The sequence below is a fragment of the Rhinolophus hipposideros genome, assembly GCF_964194185.1.
Source record: "Rhinolophus hipposideros genome assembly, chromosome: 26".
Lineage (NCBI taxonomy): Eukaryota > Metazoa > Chordata > Mammalia > Chiroptera > Rhinolophidae > Rhinolophus > Rhinolophus hipposideros.
The window spans coordinates 16,892,145-16,917,590 of NC_138072.1; the positions used below are offsets into that span (position 1 = coordinate 16,892,145).

General features: G+C 42.2%; 1 protein-coding gene across 3 annotated transcripts; it reads right to left on the reverse strand.

Moving 5' to 3' along the window:
• Window positions 1-12,262: 12,262 nt before the first annotated feature.
• On the reverse strand, window positions 12,263-20,862 carry ZBTB18 (zinc finger and BTB domain containing 18). Of its 3 annotated transcripts, XM_081039328.1 has the most exons (3): window positions 18,290-19,169; window positions 15,219-15,906; window positions 14,969-15,106 (listed from the first exon to the last, which is right to left on the reverse strand). In XM_081039328.1, the coding sequence occupies exons 1-3, from the start codon at window positions 18,300-18,302 to the stop codon at window positions 15,097-15,099; spliced, it is 711 nt and encodes a 236-aa protein (XP_080895454.1). In that variant the 5' UTR covers window positions 18,303-19,169; the 3' UTR covers window positions 14,969-15,096. The 3 variants fall into 3 exon arrangements, with proteins under 3 accessions (XP_080895453.1, XP_080895452.1, XP_080895454.1); XM_081039327.1 differs by lacking the exon at window positions 18,290-19,169 and adding an exon at window positions 20,716-20,862 and having other exon boundaries at window positions 12,263-15,906; XM_081039326.1 differs by having other exon boundaries at window positions 12,263-15,906; window positions 18,290-19,172.
• Between the last annotated feature and the right edge of the window lie 4,584 nt (window positions 20,863-25,446).

The window sequence follows — 25,446 nt, forward strand, 5'->3', positions numbered from 1 at the left end:
ACATTAACCAACGCTCTGGACTCATGCATTCCTATGGCCTCGGGGAGAGAATGCATTTCTTGCCTCTTTGTTTCATGGCCCCCTTCCTACGTCCCAAACATGTAGAAAGAGAGGACTGTCTTCTCCGTCCATTGCGCTCCGTCGTCTGATCATCCCTGCCTCGTCCACAGGGCACCTGGGTCACTATGAAATAGCCAGGCGGTAAGGTCAGAATTGAGTTCTGTGGCCTCACCAGGCAGGTAAAGATTCATAAAAATGTACATGAATATGCTCCAAGATTACAAGACAGTGGGTAAGTTGAGAGAGAGTAGATAAACTAAATTAAATGAAAATTAATATTTTACAGTACTTAAAAAAACATACATATGTCATTTAACTATTGAGCCACGGTTAGAGATTTATAATTGCTGTTAGACCCCAAGGTAGAACATATTATTGTCACCTCCAGATGAATAATATTTTGTCATCATTTTCCTTTAATTTCAGTAGAGAAATGTAATAGGCCCCTATTGTTTTGTAAACTTAGCACCAGCCTCATTTCAGGGAACCCCTGGGGAACACGCCCTGCCCCTCCCCCATACGTGCCCACCACTTGAGTGTGACCACCACAGGGACTGCAGGTTGGTACAATGGGCCTTGTCCTTGGCACAGCCCATTGGTCGAGCAGTGGGCACCCGATCCAAACAGACCAATCAGAATTCTCCCCCAGAATTTGGGAACTGCAACTGACAAAAGAAGTCAGCCTGTCCCTGGGTGTCTGAAAATGAAGACATGTGAATGCAGAAGCAGTTGGCAGCCCTGTTCCACCATGTGGACTGAGGAATAGAAAATGCCAATCAGCAGAAAGAGAATCAGAGGCAAGGAAAGGAGAACAAATCCTGACAGCCTTTGAGCTCTTTCTTCTAGCTGCTCCCAAGGCCTATCCATATTTCACTTTTGGATTTCACTGAGTCCAAGTAGCCTTATAATAAAATTCTTCTTTGGCTTAAACTAGCTTAAGTTGGATTCCTGTTCCTTGCAACCAGAAGAGTTTTAACTAATACAAGAATGCAGTCCTATTTCAGTCTCGCTTACATGCTAATCTTGAATTCCTCAACCATTTTACTTTGTGAGTTCAGAACGTAAAATGTAAAAGTGAAAATATTTGAGTTGACTTGTAGAAATGAGTCCGCAATCACTCCTCCATAGTAGGATAGCCTAAGTACATGCTAGAAACACGGGTCATGACTGGGTCAGTGGCCTGGCCTCCAGTGGTGGAACATGGCATTTTTACGACAGTCACTAAGAATTTGGTCTTCCCCACTTTGGGAGCCCGCTTGTGAGTGTGGTGTGCTCTCCTTTGATGACCTACCTAACTCCGACGATCTTCAATCTGTAGACCTTTCACCAACCCCCTTGGACACTCCAGATTCCGCGAACCACGCCCCCAGCTGTGGTCGTGGGCATGCCTCTTCCTAGGGAAGGTGCTTGTCCTCCAGAGCTGGCCTTTTTGGACGCAAAGCCCCATGCTGTCCTAGAAGACAGCAGGGAGCTGTCCAACCAAGACTGCCGAGGAGCTAAACACGAAGAAAACCACATTGCAGGACTGACAGGGAGCCCCCTCCACTAAATTCACTGCTAATTAAAATAACGCACAATAACAACACAGGTGCTATTTTCCTCATCCCCTTTCCCCAAAGTAGGTGTGGAGTACAAAACTAAATAGATAAATAGACCATGAAACTAAAGAAGCACTTGCTTATAGAACCACTTAGGATCCCTCAGGTTTCTCCTATTAAAAAATAGAAATGAACTCAAAACTCACTGGGCTTGCCCAAAGCCAAGAAAACATATGTCTAGCACATGTCTGATGTGCGCACATGTAAATATAGTTGGATATCGAAACTCCAAAGGCCAGTGGACATGCTCCCAGCCCTGCCCGGGCCCTCCCTCCTCTGAGTGAATGTGCCTTTGATCCCAGGGAGCGTCAGGAGCCTGAGCAGCAAATTAGTCACCATTTTCACTCTAACTGGAAAAATATTTATGAGCCCCAGTTTTCAGCCCCAGTTCAATCAGCATGGCAGTTACACAGGTCTAACTACCCGAGAATTTACAGCTGGAAAGCACCTCAGAGTTCTTTGGCGCAAGAGGTGTATGTGAAAACTGAAGAAAAAGAAGGCATCAGAGAGGTGAAGTCTCTTGTTCAAAATGGCACAGCCAGTTAGCCGAGGACTGGAGAGGAGAATGCATGTCACCCATTCCAAGTTCCGGGCATAGAAACTGGCCCTTTGCAGAAAGCCTCCTGGGTCCCTGAATTGCCCTCCTCCTGGGCAGCCCTACGTGTGCGGAGGCTCCAGAGGCCCAGAAACGAAGGGCACTCACTGCCTCTTCTAAATTCTCCAGGGAGAATGTGCCAAGGCGCTAGGGGCTGGTGCGGCAGGATTTTCAAAGGCCTGCAGTGGGAGCCCGGTTCACAGGGACACAATCCAGATGTCCTCATGTCCCCTCTGCAGACGCAAGGCTCACACTGCTGCAGTCCACCCCATGCCACAGCAGAGGTGCACCAGGCTCCCCCAAGCCCTCGGTACCCATTCAGATCACACCCAGGGACACCGCTGAGATTCTCACCCGAGGGGAAGGCTGCCCACTGCGGGGCACGACATGGTTCTGTCCTTCTCTCCCCTCAGCCGCCTTGCTGGGAAACAGCAGAAGAAAACAATGAAACTGCAGGGCAAACAAGTCAAACTGACACATACCTCACTCCACACTCGGAAGACAGGGTCCACTAAGCCGCTTGAGAGGGACTGAGAGAAAACTGTGGGTTTTCACAGAGCAGGGGGAGTTCAGGGCAAATCCAGAGTGTCTGGCTAATCATTCGAGATGGCACCTTTGTTCCGTTTCAAAAAGTGCAGTTTCAGGGGCATTTTTCTTTCCCCTGGAAAAAGAGGCTGTAAACACAATATAAATTTGAGCTCAAAATGTGCAACAAACTGATGTCACGCCTTCTCAGCTTTCTGAGTTAGGGATGATGGTGGAATTTAGCATCACCTGAAGCTAAGAGTCACCTGAATAGAATTATAGACTGTCATGAACCCTCACTGACACCTCCAGGGACGTCTGATTCTCTTGGACTCACACGGATGTAAAAAACCAGTTATCCTCTCCTTGCCCCTGATCTTCTATTGAACAGTAGTTGTGCCCAGGACATGTAGGTTTTGGAGCTTCTTTGGGGAGAAGAAGGATGTGGAGATTTCTCCATCCCTATTATTACACTCTCTGTATATGGTTTACGTGTCAGCTGCTACCTGAACAGAGGTGGCAATTCCATATAGGCTGGCCAAGAGAAGAAACCTGTTCTCACTCGGCTTCTATAAATTACTCATATTCTCACTTTAATATCAAGTACGATATGTATTAGAGTGCATGGTTTGGGCTAGACTCAATTTGGAAGGCTGTCAAATAAAAAACAAAATAGGAAAGTCAATCCAAAGTAAAATTCATGACATGATTTTACTCCCATTACATTCCACTTCACAAATGCATATGTTTTACAATATCTTTAATAATAATTATTAAACATAGTAAAATACTTCCAAACTTGGCTCATTGCATAATTGTACTTCAAGTGAAAAAAAAATGATCTGAAGCCTTGTCAATATGCCACTTCCTCCTCCCCCAGCTTTTAACAGAAGCAGCCTCCAGTGGAATCATCCAAGCTGTGTTCAAGAAGTTGGCAAGTAGGTCCAATTAAATGTGGTTTTACTGTATTCTGGCGTTTGCATATCTAGTTTGCCAAGAAGTAATCTTTCACAAAAAAAGAAAAAAAAAATCTGTACTGGCCCAGACACAGCCTGGATGGTGCAATGCATCACATAACTTTACCCCATGACTAAGATAATCATTTTGTCTTAAATAGCTGTGGAAAACGTATCGTCCCATCCATCATATCCCTATATGAATCCCAAAACGCCATCCTTTACAGAGACTCTTACATTTATACATGACAAACTGAAATTCATCTTCCTAGCTCTGTTTATTTTAATTATTAAACTCGAAAGGCGTTAGCTTTGAGCCACCTGAGCTGGATGTATTTATTCAGGTGTACTCCAGTTGGATTATCGGAACGAGGCTTTCGATGAGCCTGTTGACTATTAAATGCCGAAGTGTCAAAGCTGCAGTCATACACATTCACAAACCTAGGTACCTGAACTCAGGAGTGAAATGCTTCTCTGAGATTTGCAAATGAAATCCTGGGCCTTTTTTTTTTTTTTTTTTTTTTTTTGCTGATGTTTTATACACTCCTGATCCTTCACGGGGGAGCTGATTCTCATCGCCCTTTCCAGCTAACCAAGGCTCTACGTGAACCATCAGCTGTATCCAAAGTCCAGATGGAAAGCTGTCAGCAAAGAGACTCCTTCCGCTCTGCCTGCTGCATGATTCATCCCTGGCAGGAAGACAGGCCCGGAGGTGGCCCCACCACCTTGACTCCCATAGGTGAGCCAGGACAGGACCCCAGGTGCCCATTCCTCGGGTCAGCAGGGAGGGATCGGCTCAGAAAATACCACGAAACCCACAACCTGCCTTGGTTGTAAACCATCAGGAGCTCATTAAAAACACATGCAGAAACGGTTAAATCAAATCCTCTAAACCTTTTGCAGAATTGCCAGTCTATTAGAAGGTCTGAGCTCACAGCAACGTCTCCCTTCCAATGTGTGCAATGGAGCAGCTAATGTCCTTTGGACTGTTGTCTGTGGCACCAAGCAGAGGGAGGTGGCGGGGAGGCTTATTTGTTTTTGGTTCTTCCTGTTGGTTTCTTTAAACTTTTTTCTTTTAAACCAAACTCTTACATATATCAACCAAGAGGACTGTTTCACCACCATGCATGGCTGACATCATTGCCTTTTAAAATAATCTCTGAAAATGATAAAATAAAAAGGACGATTTGTGTCATATCCAGGGGCAAAAGAAGGAAAAGGAAAACAGATGACTGGTGCGAATGCCTTTGTGACGCGGCACTGCCTCAGAGAGCGCAGTGGACACGCTGAATGGGGAGTTTGAAGCCTCTTATGTAGAAAAGTTGGATTTGGGCAATACTGACTCCAAGTTTCCATCTCAGGAACATAGCAGCATCCTGTCATCGAGTTGTGGACTCCGCCAGGTGCCTCTTCCCCCGAATGGATGTATTTGCTGTGATTCAATTTGACCGTAGAGATGCACTGTGCCACCAGGTAGCTCTAACAACACGTGAAATAGTCTGAGATTGGGATGCTCTGAGCGCTCACCTGGCACGTGCCACCTTCTCCCGGTGAGATCAGAGTAACTCATGTAAATCCCGGGTTAATCATGGTAACATGCGTGCTTCCCTGGGGAGTTGTGCCTGTACATTAGCAGCACATATATTAATCAGACTGTGTTTTATATTAGGACACGAGGGTAAACATAAACTGAAGGTCTCGGTCTTGGTCTCTTCAGCCTTCAGGGAAAACATATCTGCGTCTGACTTAGGTTTTTCGATTAGACGATTCAGATAGAGAGCTGAAAGGGCTTTGAGAGCTTTGGCAAAAGGAACCCAAAAGATGGTGTAAGTTGTAGGAGGTTCGCATAGCTAAACACGTACACACCTACAACCCCCCCCCGAGAATGTGGGTATCACTTTTTCATTATTACAGTAGTACTTTAATTTTCACATTTCATATAGAGATTGCTTTCCTCCAGGCCTGCTGAAAACTGAAATGAACTTGAGACCATTAGTGCTCAACGAATTTCAAGCATAAAATCTACATTGAAAAAAAAGTCCACATTGGTAAGAAGGCTTTCTGATAGAGAGAAACTTCATCTTGGTGTACAAAACAGGAATTATTATAATAGTGATGTCCCCTCAAATATACAAGCACCATTTTTTTCTGAGAGCTTACTGCTTTTGCACGTTCATTTTCAAATTCTCCTAAGGAAGAAAGCAAGAGGGATGTTATTGTCCTGGTTTTACAAATAGAGGAGTGAAGGTATCAGGGTGGGTTTCCTCCCCACCTCATTGGTAGACCTTCCCTAACTTTTTCGCAAGTCTCCTTCCCAGCAGATGATGCTGACACAAGGAGGTGAGAAACAGTCCAAGAAACCAAGGCTGAAGTTCAGAGTACGTGGGAAAGTATTCAAGTCTCCCATTTCGGCAGCAAACAAGTTCTGAGGTCCCTGGTGGCTACCATCCTCTATCGTGCATTCATGTTTCTCCTTTTCTTCTTGCACGTCCAGCAACAGCTCTGTCAGCCCTGCAGTTTCGCCTGCAAGTAGCAGTGCCTCGCTGTGGTTGAACAAATAACATGTTTTGGAAATCCAAGCAACCCTTTCCTGGCTGGGAGCAGACAGGGAGAGCGCTCCAGTCAGTAGAATCCTGCCAGGGTTTCAGCTCTTGGGGAGCCGGGAGTAGAGAGGCCAAATCCTGTCCTCCTCTGACACCAGGAGAGGCTTTTCGGCTATATTTTTTATATAGTTGATAGCATCCAAGTCAGGAAAAGAAATTGTATGTAAACCACCTTGGGTTCAGTTTGTAAATATATATACAGCAGACCATAGTAAGGGCAATATGCTAAATATATATTTACATTAATGCAAATTTGATCACTTGGGCATAACCAGAATGTTGATTTCAGATTCATACTTGATCAAGGATGTGCCCCGAACAGGAATCACACCTTCACAGGGCCCTAAAGAGAGGAAAACCTCACATCTAAAATGATAGCTAGTCAATGGTTTGGGGAATGTATGACATGTTTGCAAAGTCCTTTGACTGTCTTCCTTTGCCCCATGCTTAGCCCTGCACCTGCCACTCTACTTTTAGGATGAATAAACCAGGAGTCCCTTTTGCCCCTTCCAGCTCTAGTTTTTGGGATTTGGGGGTTAGTCTCTGTGGAAGAACATGTGATACAGTGGTCTGTAAGGGGAGAATATCGGACACCCCACATAGGTCTTCAAATAATGGGGAATAATTGGGCCATTAGATTATTATCAAATTCTGGCCCCTAGAGTTTTGCAATTTGAATAACAAAATTAACTCATTATTTCAATAGCAACCAGTCCAGAATGCAAATTTTAAAATTCAGGATACAGATGTAAGCCTGGAATTGTTTTTGATTGTAATACTTTAAAGTTACATTATTGTAGGAGAGAGAAAAATTAGGTAGGCAGTAGAGATAAAAAATCACAATATGAGGATTGATTGTCTCATTTTTCAAGGGTGTTATGTGACTGACTTTTAAACAGAAACAGTCATTTAAAATCCTTCCATGCTGGTCAAACCTACAAACTACCTGTATTTTGACCAAAGTGTTTTCTTGTTTTTTGTTTTGTTTTGTTTTTGCTGCAAGATAAGCACCTTTACGAAGCAAATTGAATAACCGATGACACACCCTCCCTGCCTCCCCCTTTTGCAGATAGGATTCTAGTACCGCTTTGAGGTATCCCTCAAGTAAAATAACATAAATAGAATGTGAGAAATCACCACATTTTCGAGACACTTAGTGTGAAAACCAAAACTTCATCGTGCCTCGACATGTCCTCTATTTTTTTTTCTCTTAACCTAAGGATTTCATCCTTAGGTTAAAAGTTCCATATTGAGTACTCGGAAATGCCTGGGTACCTTTGTCCAGCCTGCCTCACAGCATAGAGGTGGGTTGCTGGTGCAGACGGTTAAATTGGGCCAATCTCAAATGTAGTTTTCATTTCAAATTTATTTCAATTTTGTTTTCAAAATGGTAGAAATTCAGATACAAAAACAACTTGGTTGGAAAACGCAGCTGTGTAATCGTGTCAAAAACACTCAAGGCATAAAATGTACTGTCATATAATTAATAAAAGGACATTGAGAAAAACAGGGGGCAGACCATGAAGTATGAATTTTAGTTGGAGTCTCCACAAAAATAAGAACCTAAACGAATCTTCCATCTGCCAGCCTTTAGTTTCTTTCGGTGTATTCAGTTGCACAATCTTGGGGGTTTTGAAGAGAAACAAATTTTACACTATGGGCTCGGGTGCAATGTCTATGCTTTGCGTACACCATTTTTCCTCCTGTCACATCCTTAAGGTACCCTCTCTCTGAAAGGCAGTTAGTTATAGAAATAACTTTATAAATTAGCTTTTCTTGGAATATGGTCCTATGCTCTAATTTCTTCTATTCAATGAAGATTTTAAGTAACAGGGAAACAGTTATAAATTATAAGAAATGGATTTTTTTTACACTAAATACAAATAGATGGCACTAACTTTTATGGCTGTGACTCACAAGCATAAATACTTTTCTTAAATGTTTTAATTATCTATTATTGTACCATTGTGCTTTTCCAAATATTGTCTGAATCGACATCCTTGGGAAGCATTGCTGTCTGTCTAGTAAACATGCAATAGGCATTTCAGTATTATGAAGCAGCTCATTTACATGATACAGTTCCAAAGAAATGGTCCACCAAAAAGGTAGCTGTATATTTTTGGTCTGCTTTTAAACACAAATTTAAGAGGGTCATAGGAAAAGTCTAAATGCTCTAATTTTGATCAAAGATCATTTCAGAGCATTAGACATAGAAAAACGTTAGGGTCTTTGATAATCCTCTCAAAGGTGACGTACACACTGTATTAAGCATGATTTTTAATGAAGTGAGTATGTCCTTATTTATAGTTTTAAGTAATATATATTTTTAAGTCATAGACGGTTAAGATACATTCTGTTAAGCTGTGACACATATCAAAAGTTAGGTCTGGTTTGGCATAGCACAGATAAATAAGGTTATGCTGTTCTTTCAAGTTCAGTATCATTATATGTTGCGTATTGAAATGTTCTGTAGTGAAACAACAGATTTAATCCATCCTATAAATATTTCCCAATATTCAAATACATTTTTCCATGTACCACTTCATATGAACTACAAATATACATTTTACAAACTTCAATATTAAGGCCAACATGACTTTAAAAAATTCCTACATAGTTATTGTAAGCATGCATACTGACATTTAATAAAAACAACTTAATTTAATGATTAACTACAGAGATCATAACAAACTGTAAATAAGTCATTTCCATGAATGGACTCTATGGGTGTCACACGGCCTCTCAAAGCCACTCTTAATATCCTCACTGAAACTGTTACTGACTAATGTGCTACATTTTAAAGCCAAATTGGGTTTTTACTCTTCTCTTGCCAAACTAACTAGAGAGAATGCCTCCAATGCAAAATGCAAGCTCAACTGCAAACCCATCCCTAAAGAAGATTAGGAAAGGGGAAGAAGTGCCTGAAAACTTAAGAAAAAATTTAGTTTTGAAAGACTTGTTTTGTAAACTACCCCTTCAGCCCAAGGAAAGTACCATATACACATAAACCCTAGGGAATGTGATTTAACAGTATATTAGTTAATGTCAGAACTAAATCAGGAAAGTTAACTAGATAAATCATCCCTCTCAAAAAATTCTGATTTCTTTCAAGTGCTTGAATATTTTAGAAAAAAAATCTGAGCCTGAATTATCTGGATAATTCAACAATTAAGTGTAAGCAGATCCTCATAAGGTATTTGGGCTTAAAAGAAAACCTTTTCAAGCTACTGTTTCATTTCTATGACCTCACCCTTTCCTGTCACAAAGTTTTAATTTAAACAATTCAGCTTCTTTTAGAAGAAATTACAAAAATTAATTAGTAAAGATTTTTAGGGGGTCAGTTTGCAAAAATACTGAAAGTTTAATTTTTAAAACATCTCTAGAAAATGAATTAATATTTCTAAAAACCTCCAGTGACATCAATAAGATCTAACTGCTTTAGCTATCCTTTTATAATATTAAGAAAACTTAAGAAGGGGTGGGGAGGGTTAGAAATATAAACGGTTTCTTTTTATGTAACTAAGTTGACTTGAAGTCAAAAGATAAGTGGTTCTACATTTTAGACCACAGGGTCGCGTTCTGTAAGCAAAAAGTAGTAAAATTTTAACATAAGGCATAAAATCCTATCTGTGTAATAAAGTTGGGCTATAGCCAAAATGAAACTCCTAAAAGCGATTTGCTTTTAAAAAATAAATCTATTGCCTTATTTTAAAAAATGGTATTATCTCTAGCATTTTAATGGCAAATGACTTTAATGAAAAGGATGGCGCTTACTCGATTCACTGTACGTTATGAGCAGCTTCAAACATGACAACAAACAATTACAACAAAAATTTAGATCAATATCTACAAATTAAATCTAAAATTATCTGGGTTTCCTAACCAGAAGTATGTAAGTTTCCCTCATTATATTAGAAATCAAAGAAATGTCTTAAGTTCTATAGAAATAAAATATAGTCATAAAATTCAGGAAATTTTGAGATCTTGAGACTTTTTTATTACCTGATACAATGGGATTTTTAAAGTCTGGTTTTTATATACTTTGGGTTTTATTGATCAAACTTGGGAGAGTCGATTTTTTTCAGTAGTGTTACTTCTTGGGCAAAAAAAAAAAAATAACTTTTCTTTGATGATAGTTCAAAAAAAAGATTTACTTGGAAAATTAGTATTTCAGCCATTTTAATGTGTGTTATTATATAATTTTAAGTGTTCATCTTTTTCTAACCTTCCAATAACATGTTTGCAGATAATCATGACAAGTCTGTTAAAGAAAAAGTCTACTTGATTCATTTATTAATGTGATAGCATAATTAACTAGAAGGGAAATCCAAAACCTAGCACACAATGCTGGGCCCACAGCCATCTAGGGCATAATTGATTATCTAAAAGAAACAGATGTGTTCAAAAGTAAATGAAACCACATATTTAAAATACACGTATGTATCAGCCAGGTGTCAAAGGTGGGATCAATCTGAATGGTTTCCAACATTACATGCAAATTAATTTTTTTAAATGTAGGGAATAAACAACTGATTCCTTCACTTATCAAATGTGATGATTTGTGTAATTATTCTCCCAAATTACACGTCAAAATAGTTTTTACAAGTATATCCAGTTAAGATAATGCTCCTCATTTTAAATTAGATGCTAGTAAGTGGAACTAAATTATAACATCTTCAGAAAGCTTTGAGATATTGTGACCAGTTGCTACGGGAACTGAAAACAAAATCCACCCCCCTCCTTTTTTTTTATACGCTTGTAACTGCTCAAAAAATTATTTTGTGGAGCTCAACTATACCTTTCCCTTTCATGGAAACAAATGTTTGGTTGGTCATAAAACCAAGTATGAGTTGAATGTAACAGAAATCCTGTCTCAGTAACAAAAAAAGGAAAATGTAGAACTGCAAACTGTAAACTACTGATTGTGATTTATAAAATCTTTTCGGATTCCCACCCAATGTCATCAAGGAGCTTACAAACAGCACACTTTCAAGCTCTGGATCTTATACCCCCCTTTATAGAATATTAATCTTACTATAGGCCACTTGACATAAATGTATTTGATTTTGACGGTACTAATGTAAAACTATGTTTTCACCTGGATCTTTAAGGCTGTCAGGTATGGGCCATTCCAGATTTCAGGACTTGCAGAAACTCTCAGGTCCCTGTTGACCGGGCTAGCACTTAGGACCATATGAGAGTGCCCCTACAATACCGTCAGCACGTGTGAGTGTTCCATCAATTTCTTAGGTCAACCCGGAACGTTTCTCACCCTGCTAAGCCCAACGGGACAATCACGAAGTTGGGTAGATCACAAAAATTAGGGAACAGAGTTCTTTTGGTGGTTGTATGTACTTAAGACTTGACAATTAAAAACTGGGAACTTTTGAGTTCTCCCAGGAACGAAAAGCATATATGAACTAATCTTGAACAATCGAATGCCTGCTAATTTGTTTGCCTAGAATTCCAGTCATTAGCCAAGCAGTCTTCCAAATTCAGACATCCAGTCTCCTTCAATTTTCCACTTAAACCAGAACACAGAAGAATAGATCTGACCAATCAATTTAGGATAAAATTACTCACGAAAATGACTTATGGTGTATGGATTAGCTGTGCAGCATATCAGGAAAAACCAAACCTACGCTGCCACTGGAAGTTTCACGGATTCACAAATTTCTGGGGAATTACCCTAACATTCTTCATCTGGGTTATAGAAAATGGGTCACACTTTTAAAATGTGCATTTTGTGTCTTCTTAAATGACTAGAAGCAAAAATGTTTGCACATTTCCATTTGAATGATTTAAGGGATTCTAATAATTTCTTAAATTCTGAATAGAAATGACATTCAAAATAAAGATGCCATGGGTGATACACATTTAGGATCTATGTAGTATATAATCACCATTAAAATAACGCACAAGAAATTCTGAGTTCATATAATTTATTGCAGTTAGCACACAGTTTAAAAATTCACCAACACACCAATAGTACAAAACTAAACAGCATTATAAGTTATTCCCCCCTCAGGAAAATAAAACATACTATGATTGTCAAAGCTAGATGTCAGTCTAAGTTTTAGAACCAAGGAAGAATGTGAAACTAATAAAAGGAAAAAGCAATCACTCACAATGACCACAAAAAGAAAATCCAAAAGAAAGTCCGTTTTCTCACAGACATTGATTGTCTTTTCTAAATTAATAAAAATTATTTTAACATAAACTGTATTTAAAAAAACTAGAAACTCTTCAAGTAACTAAAGATAATGCTCCAAGGCCATTTTCACAGCTTTTTTTGTTTGTTTGTTTGCTTTAAATGCCATTACAGCCAAATTAACACACATTTGACCAAATATTTCCAAAACAGTCCAGCAACACACAATGGAGTTTTCCATTCAGTATCTTAAGCACAAAAATAGGCTATGTTTACAGTAGTTAAGGCGATCAAATTTTAAACAAAAGCAATTTAAAAAAAAAAAAGGGAAAAACAGCAAACGTTTTCCATGCTACTCCCATAGACCTTATTTGTAAGTGCAAGACAGGAAAACAAACACTGTGCAAAATGCTCTTGCCCTGTGTGCTGGTCATTAAACCACACGCTGGGCTGCAGCCTCTGCTGCCACGATCCATAGTCTACTAACCCCCTTCCCCATGTCAATCAAGGCAGTCCAGTCCTTTCAGCCTGGGGCTTTTTCAGTCCATAGAATCTTTTCATGAGTTGGTGGGGAGGGTGGGTAAGGAAGAAGGGGAGAAAAAGAAAAGGGGAGCAAAAAAAAAAAAAAAGAATGACCTATTGTCAATTTGTGCAGTAGTTATTCTAAAAATGCTCAACTGGGTAAATGTGTACACCTAAACTTTGAGCTGGCATGGGTTTTGTGCAATTAGAAGTTTGTTATAAATGCACACTGCACATGCAAATCTTTAAGCCGTTTGTAAACATTTATATTTTCCTTGTTATGTAGCAAAGTTATCAATTTGCAGCTTAAGTTTTTATTCAGCTTAACAGTTTCAACTTAAAGACAGTGGGAAAGTCAATTTAAATTATATAAAATAAAAATAAAAACAGTGCATTTACGTTCTTCATAACACCAGTTCTTTTTCCAAATGGTGCTATTTTTCTAAGGAAATTAAATAATTTTAAACTCACTCATTAAAGTTATACAATGCAAACAAAGACAAAAATATATTGAAACTCATGCATTTCTGTAGCGTTAATATTTACTTTTCAAGACTCAACTAAGAGCATCAACACAACCTGTCAAGTTCTTTGACACCCCCCCAGCCCATGTAATCAATTACAGTATACAATAACAGTAATTCACATTTTTCAACACACAGTTCAACACTGCTGAAGCTGCAATATCCTTTTTCATCCCAAGCAAACCTTCACAAAGACAGCGTCCCAGTGATCCCAGTGTACTTTCAGAATTTCTCTTCATTGGGAACCGTCAGAAAACCAGAAGTTGCCACAGAAAGTTTTTAAGTCAACTGCTTGTTTAAAAATAGATAATCCAGCATTTCAGAAATTTTCCATTTGGGTCTAAAAGCATTCAGGTTTCCAACAGCCAGAAAAGATTCATGCAATTTGAGACATATAAAGAGGCTAATAAAACTGGAGGGAATTTCTACTTTAAAAAAAAAAAAAAGTGGGGGAAAACGAGAGAGCTCAAAAGACAATGCAGTGTTGACAAAATTAAGCCCTATAATAGGCATTTTGCGATAGGACGATTTGTTTCAAAGGTTCTTATTGGCTTACTTCCCCTACCCCTTCGAAAGAAAAACACTTCTCTATTCTCCGACTTGCTCTAAAGTTTCTTTTATCAGAATGCTAAATTAGTGAGATTCTCATGCTATTCTAAAGTGCAAAAACAAGTTAATATCCCAACTTTTTAGTTCCAGGAAACAAGACTGCTTTTAGACCGTACCACAACTATATAGAGATCTATTTATATATATGTATATATATATATTATTTATATATATATAAAATTATTTCCAAAGTTCTTGCGAGCTATCTTCTAAGGTCCAGTCTCTGACAGTGGGCAAGCTCAGTGCTTCGCTTTTGACAGACAAGGAGTTCACCAACTCACAGTGGAACTTGCGGATGTGTCTGTACAGGTCCCCGGACTGCGTGAACCTGCGCTCGCACCACTTGCACGCGTGCGGCTTCTCGCGGGTGTGCACCACGGCGTGGCGGCTCAGGTTGTGCGAGTACTGGAAGCTCTTGCCGCACTGGGTGCAGGTGTAGGGCTTCTCGCCCGAGTGAGTCCTCTCGTGGCGCTTGAGCGTGTACATGCAGGAGAAAGTCTTCCCGCAGAGCGAGCAGGTGGGCACGTTGACGTCCGCGGCCGGCTTGCTGCGGATGCCGTCCTGCTCGCGGAAGTGCGTGCTCAGGTGGATTTGCAGGATGTGCGGGCTGGGGAAGACCTTGTTGCACAGCGGGCACATGAAGATCTGGCCGGCGGGGCTCAGGATGTTGGAGACGTAGGGCAGCAGGCTGCTCTCCATGCCCCCCTCCACCTGGACCCGCTCGTTCTCGGGGGTCAGCATCTCGTCGTCGCTGGCTTTGTCCTCGCGCTCGAGCTCCCTCAGGACCGAGTCCTCCCTCAGCGGAGCCAGATGGGCCGGCTCGTACTGTACCCTGTTATTAGTGCTCACACTGTCCTTCCCAGTGCTACGCTCCATGTCATAGTCATTAGTGCCAACATCACTCTCATCACAGGAGGCCTCTTTCTCCACCTTCACCTGCACCAGGTTGCTTCTCAGCACGTCCTGTGAAGAGAAATAAGAGCTGTTCAGATTTTCAACTCCTGAAAGGCTGGACTTGACAGACAGGTCCAGCACACAGTCAACATCTGCCGAATCCCTCACGGAGGTGACAGACCTCTGGGACAAAGACTCTGTTGAGCTGCAGGGGCTGGCTACTGTTTTTCCAGCTGCTGTGGCGTGTGGCTCTGCGTCTCCGCCCGCCTGGGGGATGCCTGCTGAGTCTGAGGGCAATCGCATCCACATGTTCCCAGGCTCGGCTGCCAAGTCCCTTTTGCTGGGCAGGATGTTCAATTTCTCATCTTCTCCTTCATCTTCATCACTGGGCAGGTCGCCGGCCATGTGGCTGCTGCCATCGGAGAGACTCTCGACTTTGTCTGAACAACTGGAAGCGTCTTCTTCCTTTTTGGTGCTGTCTGCCTCCGTGGTGGCTTTCTCTTTCAGCTTCTTTTTGCAGACTTTGACAATGTCATACATGTGGAGATAACTGGCAGCTGCTAGCACGTCTTCAATGGGCAAGTCTTTGAACTGGAGTTTCCCTTCATACATGAATTCAAGCAGGAGAGCGAAAGCTGGGGCTGTAACAATGTCGCTGTTCAGATGAACAATGTCCCTTTTGTCCAGCTGGTCCTTGTAAAAGAGGTGGAAGTACATGCTGCACGAAGCCAGTACAGCGCGGTGCGCTCGGAACTGGGCATCTCCCACCAGAACAGTGCAGTCACAAAGGAAACCCTGATGCCTCTGCTCGCTCAGACACTGCAGCAAATGTCTACTGTGGTCTGGAAACTCCATACTGTCTTCATAACCTGGGAAGAGAGACATTTCTCATGAGAGCCCGGCCAGCAACAACTTTACAACTTTGCAACGCGAGTCCCCCCTACAAAAAAAATAATAATTCAGTTCGGCCTCCGAGGTACATGTTCCTGAATTTTAATCAGGCGTATGACCCGAGGACTACCAAGTCACATGCACAAAACCTAGTGCGAGAAGAAAAATGCACATTCTCCAAACTTCCTTAACCCAGCCAGTCACTGATACATCCCCACCTTCCTTGAACTTTTAGTCAAGTTTTAAAAGCCTTCATTTCAGGATAGTCTCTTACTGAGAATAAGAGTTTAGATCTCTTTCGGAAGAAATTTAATTAACTCTACTCAACAAATTATGTCCTACAAAACCTACAAAATAGGTTTAATTTCAAAGGGAACAACTCCTATAATGAACAAAGGAAAGTCCCAAACGCATTCTGAAAGATTCACAAAACTTGTTCGACCATCCTTTTTATTACTTTTGATACTTGACTGCACTTCGAAAGCACCATTTAAACACACACATTCGGCTGAATGAAAGAAAGAACCCATAATGAAATCGCATAATTAGTCCAGAAATTAGCAAACAACTTACTTTTAAAGTCAAAGTGTTACAACAACAAAAGCCCTGTGTATAAAAACAGATGTTAATGCCTTAAGATGTGCAGGTACAGCACACATGTAGGAGGTCAGAAGGAACTACACCAACAGATGGAAAAGATCATCTTTACTATGAACAAATCCAAATATTTTTTAATGAATTGAGAAAAAAAATGGTTATATTTCTTTGTGAAATCTGTACATCTAGAATATTAGGAGCCAGAGGGCTTTATTTAACTCTGAAAATTCTTATCTGCACTTTGATCCTTTGTAAAGCAAGATGAGTTCCATATTAAAATTAATTCAAACTTTTAAATAAAGGCATATTACGTTCAAATGAAACTCGAAAGCTTTACAGGTTCAACATCAAAAAAAAAAAAAAAAAAAAAAAGCCTTGCTAGAAAAAGAAACTATTTTTTTCCCTGACTCTGCCTTACCTCTGTCAACAGAAAATACTTTGTTTCAACATAACTTGATATATTTTGATTTCCCACTAGCTTCTATTCTTTCAAATATGCATTGTTGTCCTGATTTTCTGGTGTGTGTGTGGGGGGGGTGAAATGGAGGGAGAGGAAAGAAAAGCTGTGCAGTGGGGCAAAATTCAACTGCAAAACTCAACTCCTTAAAATAAAGAAAACCCAACTTTCCCTTTCCTGTGACCAGAAGCAAGGTTCCACACTATCCATCTCAGTGTATTTTGGGAATGGACACATATTAATTTAATACTTAGAAATCCCTTCCCTGCTTCTTCTACACTTTGCCCCAGATGGACTAAAACTTTCATCCCAACCCCAAATACATACTGCAAGATGCCACTGCTAGAATAAACCAAGATTTACAATACAATCACTTTAAGTGCCCCACAGCTAACATCAATCCTAATCCTTGGGAGGGCTAAAAATAAAGATTGGAGGGCAGCTCACAAGGTAGCCGTGATCAAATTAGGAGGCTGAGAGGACAGAGAGGGACGAAGAAGGAAGCTTATAAACATCTGATCCAGCTGACTGTGGCCATATGGCAGCTGCTGCCCAGATAAAGAGATTAAGAATAGAGGAGTGCGATTACAGCTGTCTGGCCAATTCAGGCAGCTCAAATCTACAAGTTCTAAATTAGTCGCTAACACAAAAACTCCTGCAAATAATTATTGTTATGCTGAAATAAAAGATCTCTTAAATATATATTTGAAAGAGAAATGAGGAAACCAGTCAAACTATTCTCCTGAGGACAAAAGTTTTTTTTTTTTTCCTTTTTGAAAAACCTTCGGTTTCAAAAGTACGATACAGCTGTATGTTTCAGTGGTGCTCCTGAATGTTTTGAAGAATAAAGTTTCACAGTGGAATTAATTACACAACAATCCAGCTTCTTAACTAGAATAATCTTCTCCTGTAAGTTTGAATGCTGGATTCCAGAGAGTTTACTATTTCTCCCCCGACCCCAAAAGCAAAAGGAATCTAAACAGCAGTGAAAAATAACAACAAAAAGCCATTTTAATCCAAAGCTATCTCAAAAAGCAGTATTTCAAAGCCTTTCTTAACATTTCAAAACTTGAAATATTTCTGTGTATAAAAGTAATTGACTTTAAATTACTTGCTCAAGCAAAAGGGATAAAAATCAGAACTACACAAGCCCAAGACTTTCAACTCCAATAAGATGTTCATTTAATACTCAATTTCATACATTATTCCTAAACTGGGTTAGAAAAGTAATGTGATTTAAAAAAAAAATTAAATAAACAAAACACCAAAAGACAAATATGTTCCATCTAATCTCTTGCTACTCCTACCTTTAGGACACATAAACCTGATTAAGTCCTTTCCTCTGAGTCTTGCTGGCTCCAGGTCTGTTACATCGATGGAAAAAAAGCAGACTAAGAGAGACAGATGCAAAGTGGAGATGATGTTAGAGAGGAATGAGATACCTTCTCCACCACAGATCCGCACACACTAACTCCCTGTCTGTGTGTTAGAATAAAAGGCTGAGGGATGGCAGGCTGTCAGCTGCTCTGACATCATGTTCAGATGGAAATGCTACCTCCAGCTGTGCTCCTTTTAATGCCATATGCTACTCCTCTACACTCCTGCCACCAGCTTTTTCTTAGGAGAACTTTTCTCTTCTGTTAGTATAAACAAAATACTTCAAAGTCTCCCTTTTTTCCCCCAAACTTTCTAACAGAAGAAATTGGAAAAACTCAGCATATGGAGTTCTACTGTATTTATGGAATAGCAACACTTCTGTCTTAAGTTGGTGGACTGGCTTACATACTGACAGCACACTCAAGCCACGGTGCTATTCAGGAAATCCAGACTCACTTTTATTCAACTCCAACGTTTAGTTTCAAAGGCATAGGGATATTTTTAAACCAACCCATTTGACATCTTCAGTCCCATTTCAACGTTATTAAGGCACTTTTTTTCTTTTTTCTGCTGAGATAATGAATGGTATACGCATCTCAGGATGTTGGAAGACTATTCAGAACTAATACTTCAGCCTGGTTCACCTTATTATTTCGCTCTTATTTAACTACTTATCTACAACTACCTTCTCAGGAAAATTTCTCACATTGCCAGTTAATGCAAATTTCAATTCTCAGTATCAGCAAACTGAAAGTGCACTTTCTGAAATCCTGGAAAGTACTTCAGTTCAAGGAGACAAATTAATAAAGCCATACAACCTGCTGCAGTCACTTAAAATGAATGCCACACCTGCATATCTGATCTTTCTGCTCAGAAAATGCAGAACTTCGTCTTCCCCTTGATCTGTGTCCCATAACAATCTTTTTTTTTTATTGGGGGGGGGGTCACTCTGTAAGGTGCAGGATCATCAAGAAAACCTTTCAGGGAGAAAGGGTGGGGGAGCCAGGTCTAGTAAGTTTGGGAACTTTTTAGCTAGATTTTGTGGGTCTTTTTTAATGGCTGATGAAATCGGAACGTAATACAGGCTAGGCTGACCGGTGCCGGGCAAGGTGCGGCGACATCTGTGAATGTCAAATACATCTCCACAGACTCTTGGGAGGGTGAGGAGTAGAAAAGGAACTGGGCCTCAGGCACAAGTGTCGCAGCCCTGGTGATAATCACTCCGTCCTCGTTAGAAAACCATGGCGAAGAGTTAAAATTTGAGTAACAAAAACCTACGTCTCTGTCCTGTCCTTTCTCGCTTTCCCAAAGTCACAAACCTAACTTTCTCTGACTTCGCGATGAATGACATAATTACGAATGCCTATTTCAGGAAGCCCTCTTCGAAGATAAATTCCTTCTCAGCCACACAACCTATTCCCCACAAACGCCCTCGCCCCATTCCAATATATCAGACATTAATCACCCCATTTACCCAGTGGGGTGGGGGGTGAGTGACAGTTTAATGAGTCCCAAGCACCGCAATGGGCCAGCGGCTCCCACTCCACAAATCAACCCCTTCACGTCTCGCTACCGCGGGTCCGAAGAGGTGGGTGAGGTTGGGGTTTTGTTTTTCAAAGAGGTGGGAGCAGGGGGGGGCGCAGTGGGAATGGGGGAAGAAATGCAAATCTTTGCGTAGTTGGCTGTGCATAAAACACTCGGGGAAAGAGGAAGGTTAAACCACAGGGAAGGAGGTGGAGGGCGCAGAGCTGGTGCAGCAGGAAAACACCTTAAACAACAGACGAGGAAACAGAGCCGGGTCACGGCAACAACAAAAGAAAAGTCGTAAGAAGCAGCCGGGGGAGGCGAGTGGTTGCTGCCGCTTCCCCGCCGCCCCAGCGCGCGAGCCCCCGGGGCCTCCCGGCAACCGCCCCGGCCCGGGCCCCTCCCCCGCCGCCCCCTCCCCCCGGGCGCCGCTGCAGCTGCACCGGTCCCCGGAGCCGCGGCCGTCCCGGGCGCCACTGCAGCTGCGGCGGCTCCCAAGCCCCCTCCCCCAGCCCGCCGCCCTCCGCACCCGGGAGGCGCCGCCGCAGCTGCACCGGCCGGGAGCCCGCCCCGCGCCGCAGCTGCACCGGCCGGCCGGCCCGCACCCCCCCGACCCCGCAGCTGCAGCCGCCCCGTCCCCGCGCCCGGGCCTCCCGCAGCTGCGCCGCCCCAACCACACAAACTAACTCCACTCGCGGGGGCGCCCCCGGCCCGCCCTGCTCCCGCACCGCCCCGCCGGCCGCGGCCGCACAGCTGGCGGCCCCCGCCTGCCAGGGGCCGGGGCGCGGAGGGGGCGCCGGGTCAGAGGCCGGGGGCCGGCGCCGGGACTCACACGGAGCGGCCCTAAGTCACCGCGTCCCCGCCGCCGCCGCGTCCTCCGCCTCCTCCTCCTCCCGGCCGCCGCCGCCGGACTTGGTGGGCTTCCTCCTCCTCGTGCCCCCCTCCCTCCCGGCCCCCCCACCCCCCCAATCCCGGCTCCGTCGCCCGCTCCCCCTGCCCCCTCCCTCCCTCCCACCCACCCCCGCTGGCAGCCGGAGGAGCGCGGCAGAGCGAAGAGGGCCCCACTCTCAACGGCTCCCCATGGCAGCAGCCCAGCGGCGGCCGCAGCCTGCCAGACACAGCGAGGGAGCGAGCGAGGGAGCGAGCGCAGAGCCGCCGGGCAGGGGGGGCCGGAGCGGGGGGGGGAGCGGGAGGGGGAGGGGGAGGGGAGGGGGCGGGAGGACGCACCACGCACGCACGCGGCGGCGCGGGCCAGATGTTTCCCCCCCTTGGCCCGCCCCTCTCCTCCCACTGCCTCCCTCCCTCCGGGCGTTGGGCTTCTGCGATTGACCGAAAGCGCCTGGACCCGCGCTCCCCGCCCGCCCCCAGGCCGCAGTCTCCGCCAGTAGGAGGGCGATGTTTCAGGAGGGCGGAGGCAGTGGCGGGCAATCGTGGGACAGACAAGAGGACCCAGCCAATGGGAGAAGCGGACCGGAGCTGCCGCTCGCGCGTGCCAATCGCAAGCAGAAACTGTTGGAGTGGGCGGGGCCCGGGCGGGCGGGGGCCGGTAGCGGAGCGGCGAGGGGCGGAGTCCTCGGGCGCAGCGGCGGTGGCGGCAGCGGCGCCCCTCTGGGTGACTTGGCCGTGAGAAAGTGAAAGGAGCCCGCAGGCGGCGGCGACAGCTGCGCTGGGAGGGGCCTGTTTCCATGCTCCGAGGCCTCGCGCACTTTGGGGGTGCGGAGCAAGCTTTTCCGTGTGCACCGTGACAACCATAAATATACTTTTAAACGCAGTGGGGCTTGGCCGCTCTAAGTTACGCAGGTATCCTCGGGAGGCAGGGCGCTTGGGGACAGATGACTCGAGTCCGGCATTAGGTGGCTCCCTCGGCTCCCTGTGCTGTGGGAGACGACGCCCAGGTCCTCGCCTGCCCTAAGGCTGGGGACTAGGACGAAGGAACGTTCTTGCCCCATCCCACGGTGTCCCGTTTCCAGGTGCACAGCGGAGCGGGGCGGACGCGACCGGCTCCGTGAGACACAGTTTCTGGTCGTCGTCTCCTCACGTCGTCTTGTTACAAGCAGAGCAGAGCGCCTGTATTTTCCGCAGAACCCTCCTGTCACATGTACTTGCACTGTTACATGTAAAGACATTACCAAGTGACCAAATTTTAGGGAATTACAGCAAAATTGATACTTGTAGAAACCTTAGCCTGATTCCTTAATAAGTACGTACCAAGCCACAACTTTAAACTACAGAGGGAGGATGTAAGACTGTTGTATGGCTTTTCCTCCCTTCAAATAAACTTTCATTCGATTCCTGCTCTTTGCAATTAAACTGTGTTAATTACAGCTACGAAGGTATATAGAAACGTATACCCTCTAGAAATTGGAACTCTTGCTAAGGAGGCAAGAATTACAAGTAAAAAGTTGAATGACAAATGAAAAAATGGTTCGAGAATATCAAATAGAAAACTGCAGAGTAAGGCAGTCAGTAAGTAGTACACTAGTAATTGTCAAATGAAATGTGTTTATTCTTTGCTAACTGAACCAGGACTGGCAAGCCTGTTGCTAACCAACTTGCCAGGAGACCTTTCAACTGGGCAAAATGTGTTTTCATTTTGTTCCAGGTCAAATGTGTAAACTAAGTTGAAAGTATTGTGTGGGCAAATTAGACGTGGAATTACTAATGAGGTGAAAAGGGGCACACAAAATTCTGGAACTGAAATACTACTGTAATATCCTCTTGGATATTCTGTAGTGATGTTCTGTACTGTCTTCTCAACCTTTTTATATGCCCTGGTGATTGATGGCTGAAGTCAAGGCCATCCATATGATAAATAGAATTTTTTTTATTCCATGAAATAAGTTGTTTGTGTGCTTTTGGTGAATTCTAGATCTTTTAGTTTGTTGGTGGGAGGCCCAATTTCAGTGTAACCTGTTTCAAGTTAGGGAAATTTATAAATGTTCTTGATGAATGAAATCCTGTATAAAAAAGAGGTGAAAAGGGGTACATGCTTTATTAATAAGTTCAGGAAAAGACGAGGAAAAAATGTTTGCATTATCAGAGCTGTTTCTCACCTACGTTAAAGTTAAAAATAAGTAACAGATCTCTGGATAAATAGACAAAGTGAATTGATAGTGTCAGGACATTTAAGTAATAAATTCAAGAGAAAAACAGAACATTCAGATTGCCCACAAAAAGCCTAGAAATTCAGCTCCGTGGCTACTAGAGACAAATCACTGCTCTAACAAAAGATTGCAGAGGACACACCTACAAGTAGAATAATAGCCCCAGATATGTGCTGGACAGACATTGATGCATCAAAAGTTGTGAGCATTGTTTTTCAGATCTAACAGTCTTTACTAGAGTCCATTTTGAGGGCTGATTAGGGTAGCCAGGAAATACAGATTAAATGGATATTTAAGGAAGTAAGTATGTTGTCCCTCAATTATGTAAAAGACTTTATATATTTATGAAAATGCATGGGATATTCATACATTGTCAGAATCAGTAAACATGTTTCTGGAGTATTTATCGTGTTCAAGGAAGGGACACTGATGGGACACGGAAGACAACAAAAAAAGGATGAGACAGGCTGTCTCCTTTCTGGGCTTAAATTTTAGTTCGGAAAAAAATGGCATAAATATATAAAAATTTGAAACAACAGAGAAGCTGAATTACAATATAATAGCATATGAATGTAGGCTAAATTTACTATTCAGTTGTTACACCCATCTCCTCCCAGGTTCCTGGAACAGTTGTATTTTCTCTGCCCCTTTTTTACATCTGGAAAAAAAAATCTTTTTTACTCTCTGATTTTATTTTAAAGTGTCTTACTGTAAAAATGAGGCTTTTAATCATCTTTGGAAAGTCAACATACAAATTGTAAATAAATTGATATTAGAGATATCAGAGTACAGAATGATTACTATTTTTTTAAGCACCCACTGAAACCATGGAAGGTCATAAGTCAGACTCTAAATATCCTCAAGTAAGAGCCCCAAAGCAGGGTCTTACCTCAGCACACCAGATTTAGCGAATCACCACGGTACAAAGCTATTGACAGAGTTAGAGAACCAATAATCTTTCTTTTTTCTCTCCTGCAGTGAAAGAAAAAAAAATGCAAAATGTACAGTCTCTAAAGTATCAGAAAAATATTATTGCTTCCCTTTGGAGGTATCCTAGTCCTATATCTTTCCAATTAATCCGTACTTTTCTGGGAGTCCTGAAATTATAAATGAAACAAGTCAATCTAACCATTCATGGTTAGATTTCTTGCCAGAGAACAAGTTTTATGTTTTAATAACATGCATTTCGACCAACAATTTAACAGTATAAAATGTTGACAGATCAAATAAAATTTAATTTCATGAGCAAGTCCAGAAAATGAATGTCTGACTTTTAAATGTGAACCACAGATTAAATCTCTGAAAAATATCAGTGTTTTTATTACACTTTGTGCAAGAGGTCATGTTGAAAAAGTTGTCTATGAAATTAATTCAACTTTTTATAAACTTCATGTATAATTGGATTTTTTCTTAAAAAATTAGGGAGACAACAATAATAAAAGACAAGATATTTCAAAGTGTAAATTTTAAATATAGCTATAAAATGTAATAAAATGTGAGTAGCGATGAACCTGGTTGGAAGCTAGAGAGCAAAAACACTGAAATGAAAAATTTGTTGAAGCTTCTCTTAAGCCCATTCACTTTCAATGTCATAGCACACATGAAATTCCATTAATTTATTTAGTGTCTCTCTCTTTCTCTTTTTCTCTCTCTCTCATTCTCTTCGGGCTGTTTTAGAAATAAACAAGTTGAAATGGCCTAAAGGGAAGAAGAGACACAGAAATACTACTGAGACAATAGTAAAAAAATGTAAATGAACAAACTGGAACACACACCACAATAATGAAATGAACAGGGAGCATATTTCCTAAAGCACTATTTTTAAAAAAATACATAATTCTGCAAAGCATTTTAAATACCAAATCATTCCCTAGATTATACATTCTGTAATCCTGGAATCTTTTTATTAAATTCCTGAACTATGAGAAGTCGTAAATAGGAGATAATTTATTCTAATTCTCAGCCCTGAAGACAGAAATAATGTCATTATAAACTCAGTATATGTGCTGCCGAAGCAAGCAGTATTATCATAAGCTCTTGAGGAAAGGTCCTTAGCAGATTTACACTGGGCATTGGGGATACACCCTCTAGACTGAAAGCAGAGTGAGCCTGCACCAGTAATTCAAACCTGTTTGAGGGTTAAGGGCAGAGAGAAGCAAAAGATAGCCTTCCCAGAACTGTTTTCCTTGTGTAGCTTTTACATGACCATCATAAATCCAGAGTCGGCATAATGGCTGAAGGAGGCTGGTAGTTCAGGCTTGGTTGATAATAAGACTGGCCACTTAGGAGAATTTAGAAAGAAAGCAAAGAGCCAACCAACCCACACCTTTCTCAGTCTCTCTGGTCTTTTCTCTCTGTTTCTCTCTCTCTCCTCATCTCCTCCCTCACCCCCCTGGAGAAAATGCATTATGCTTTCTGGCATATGAGAGGAAAAAACATACAATGATTCTTTTTACAGT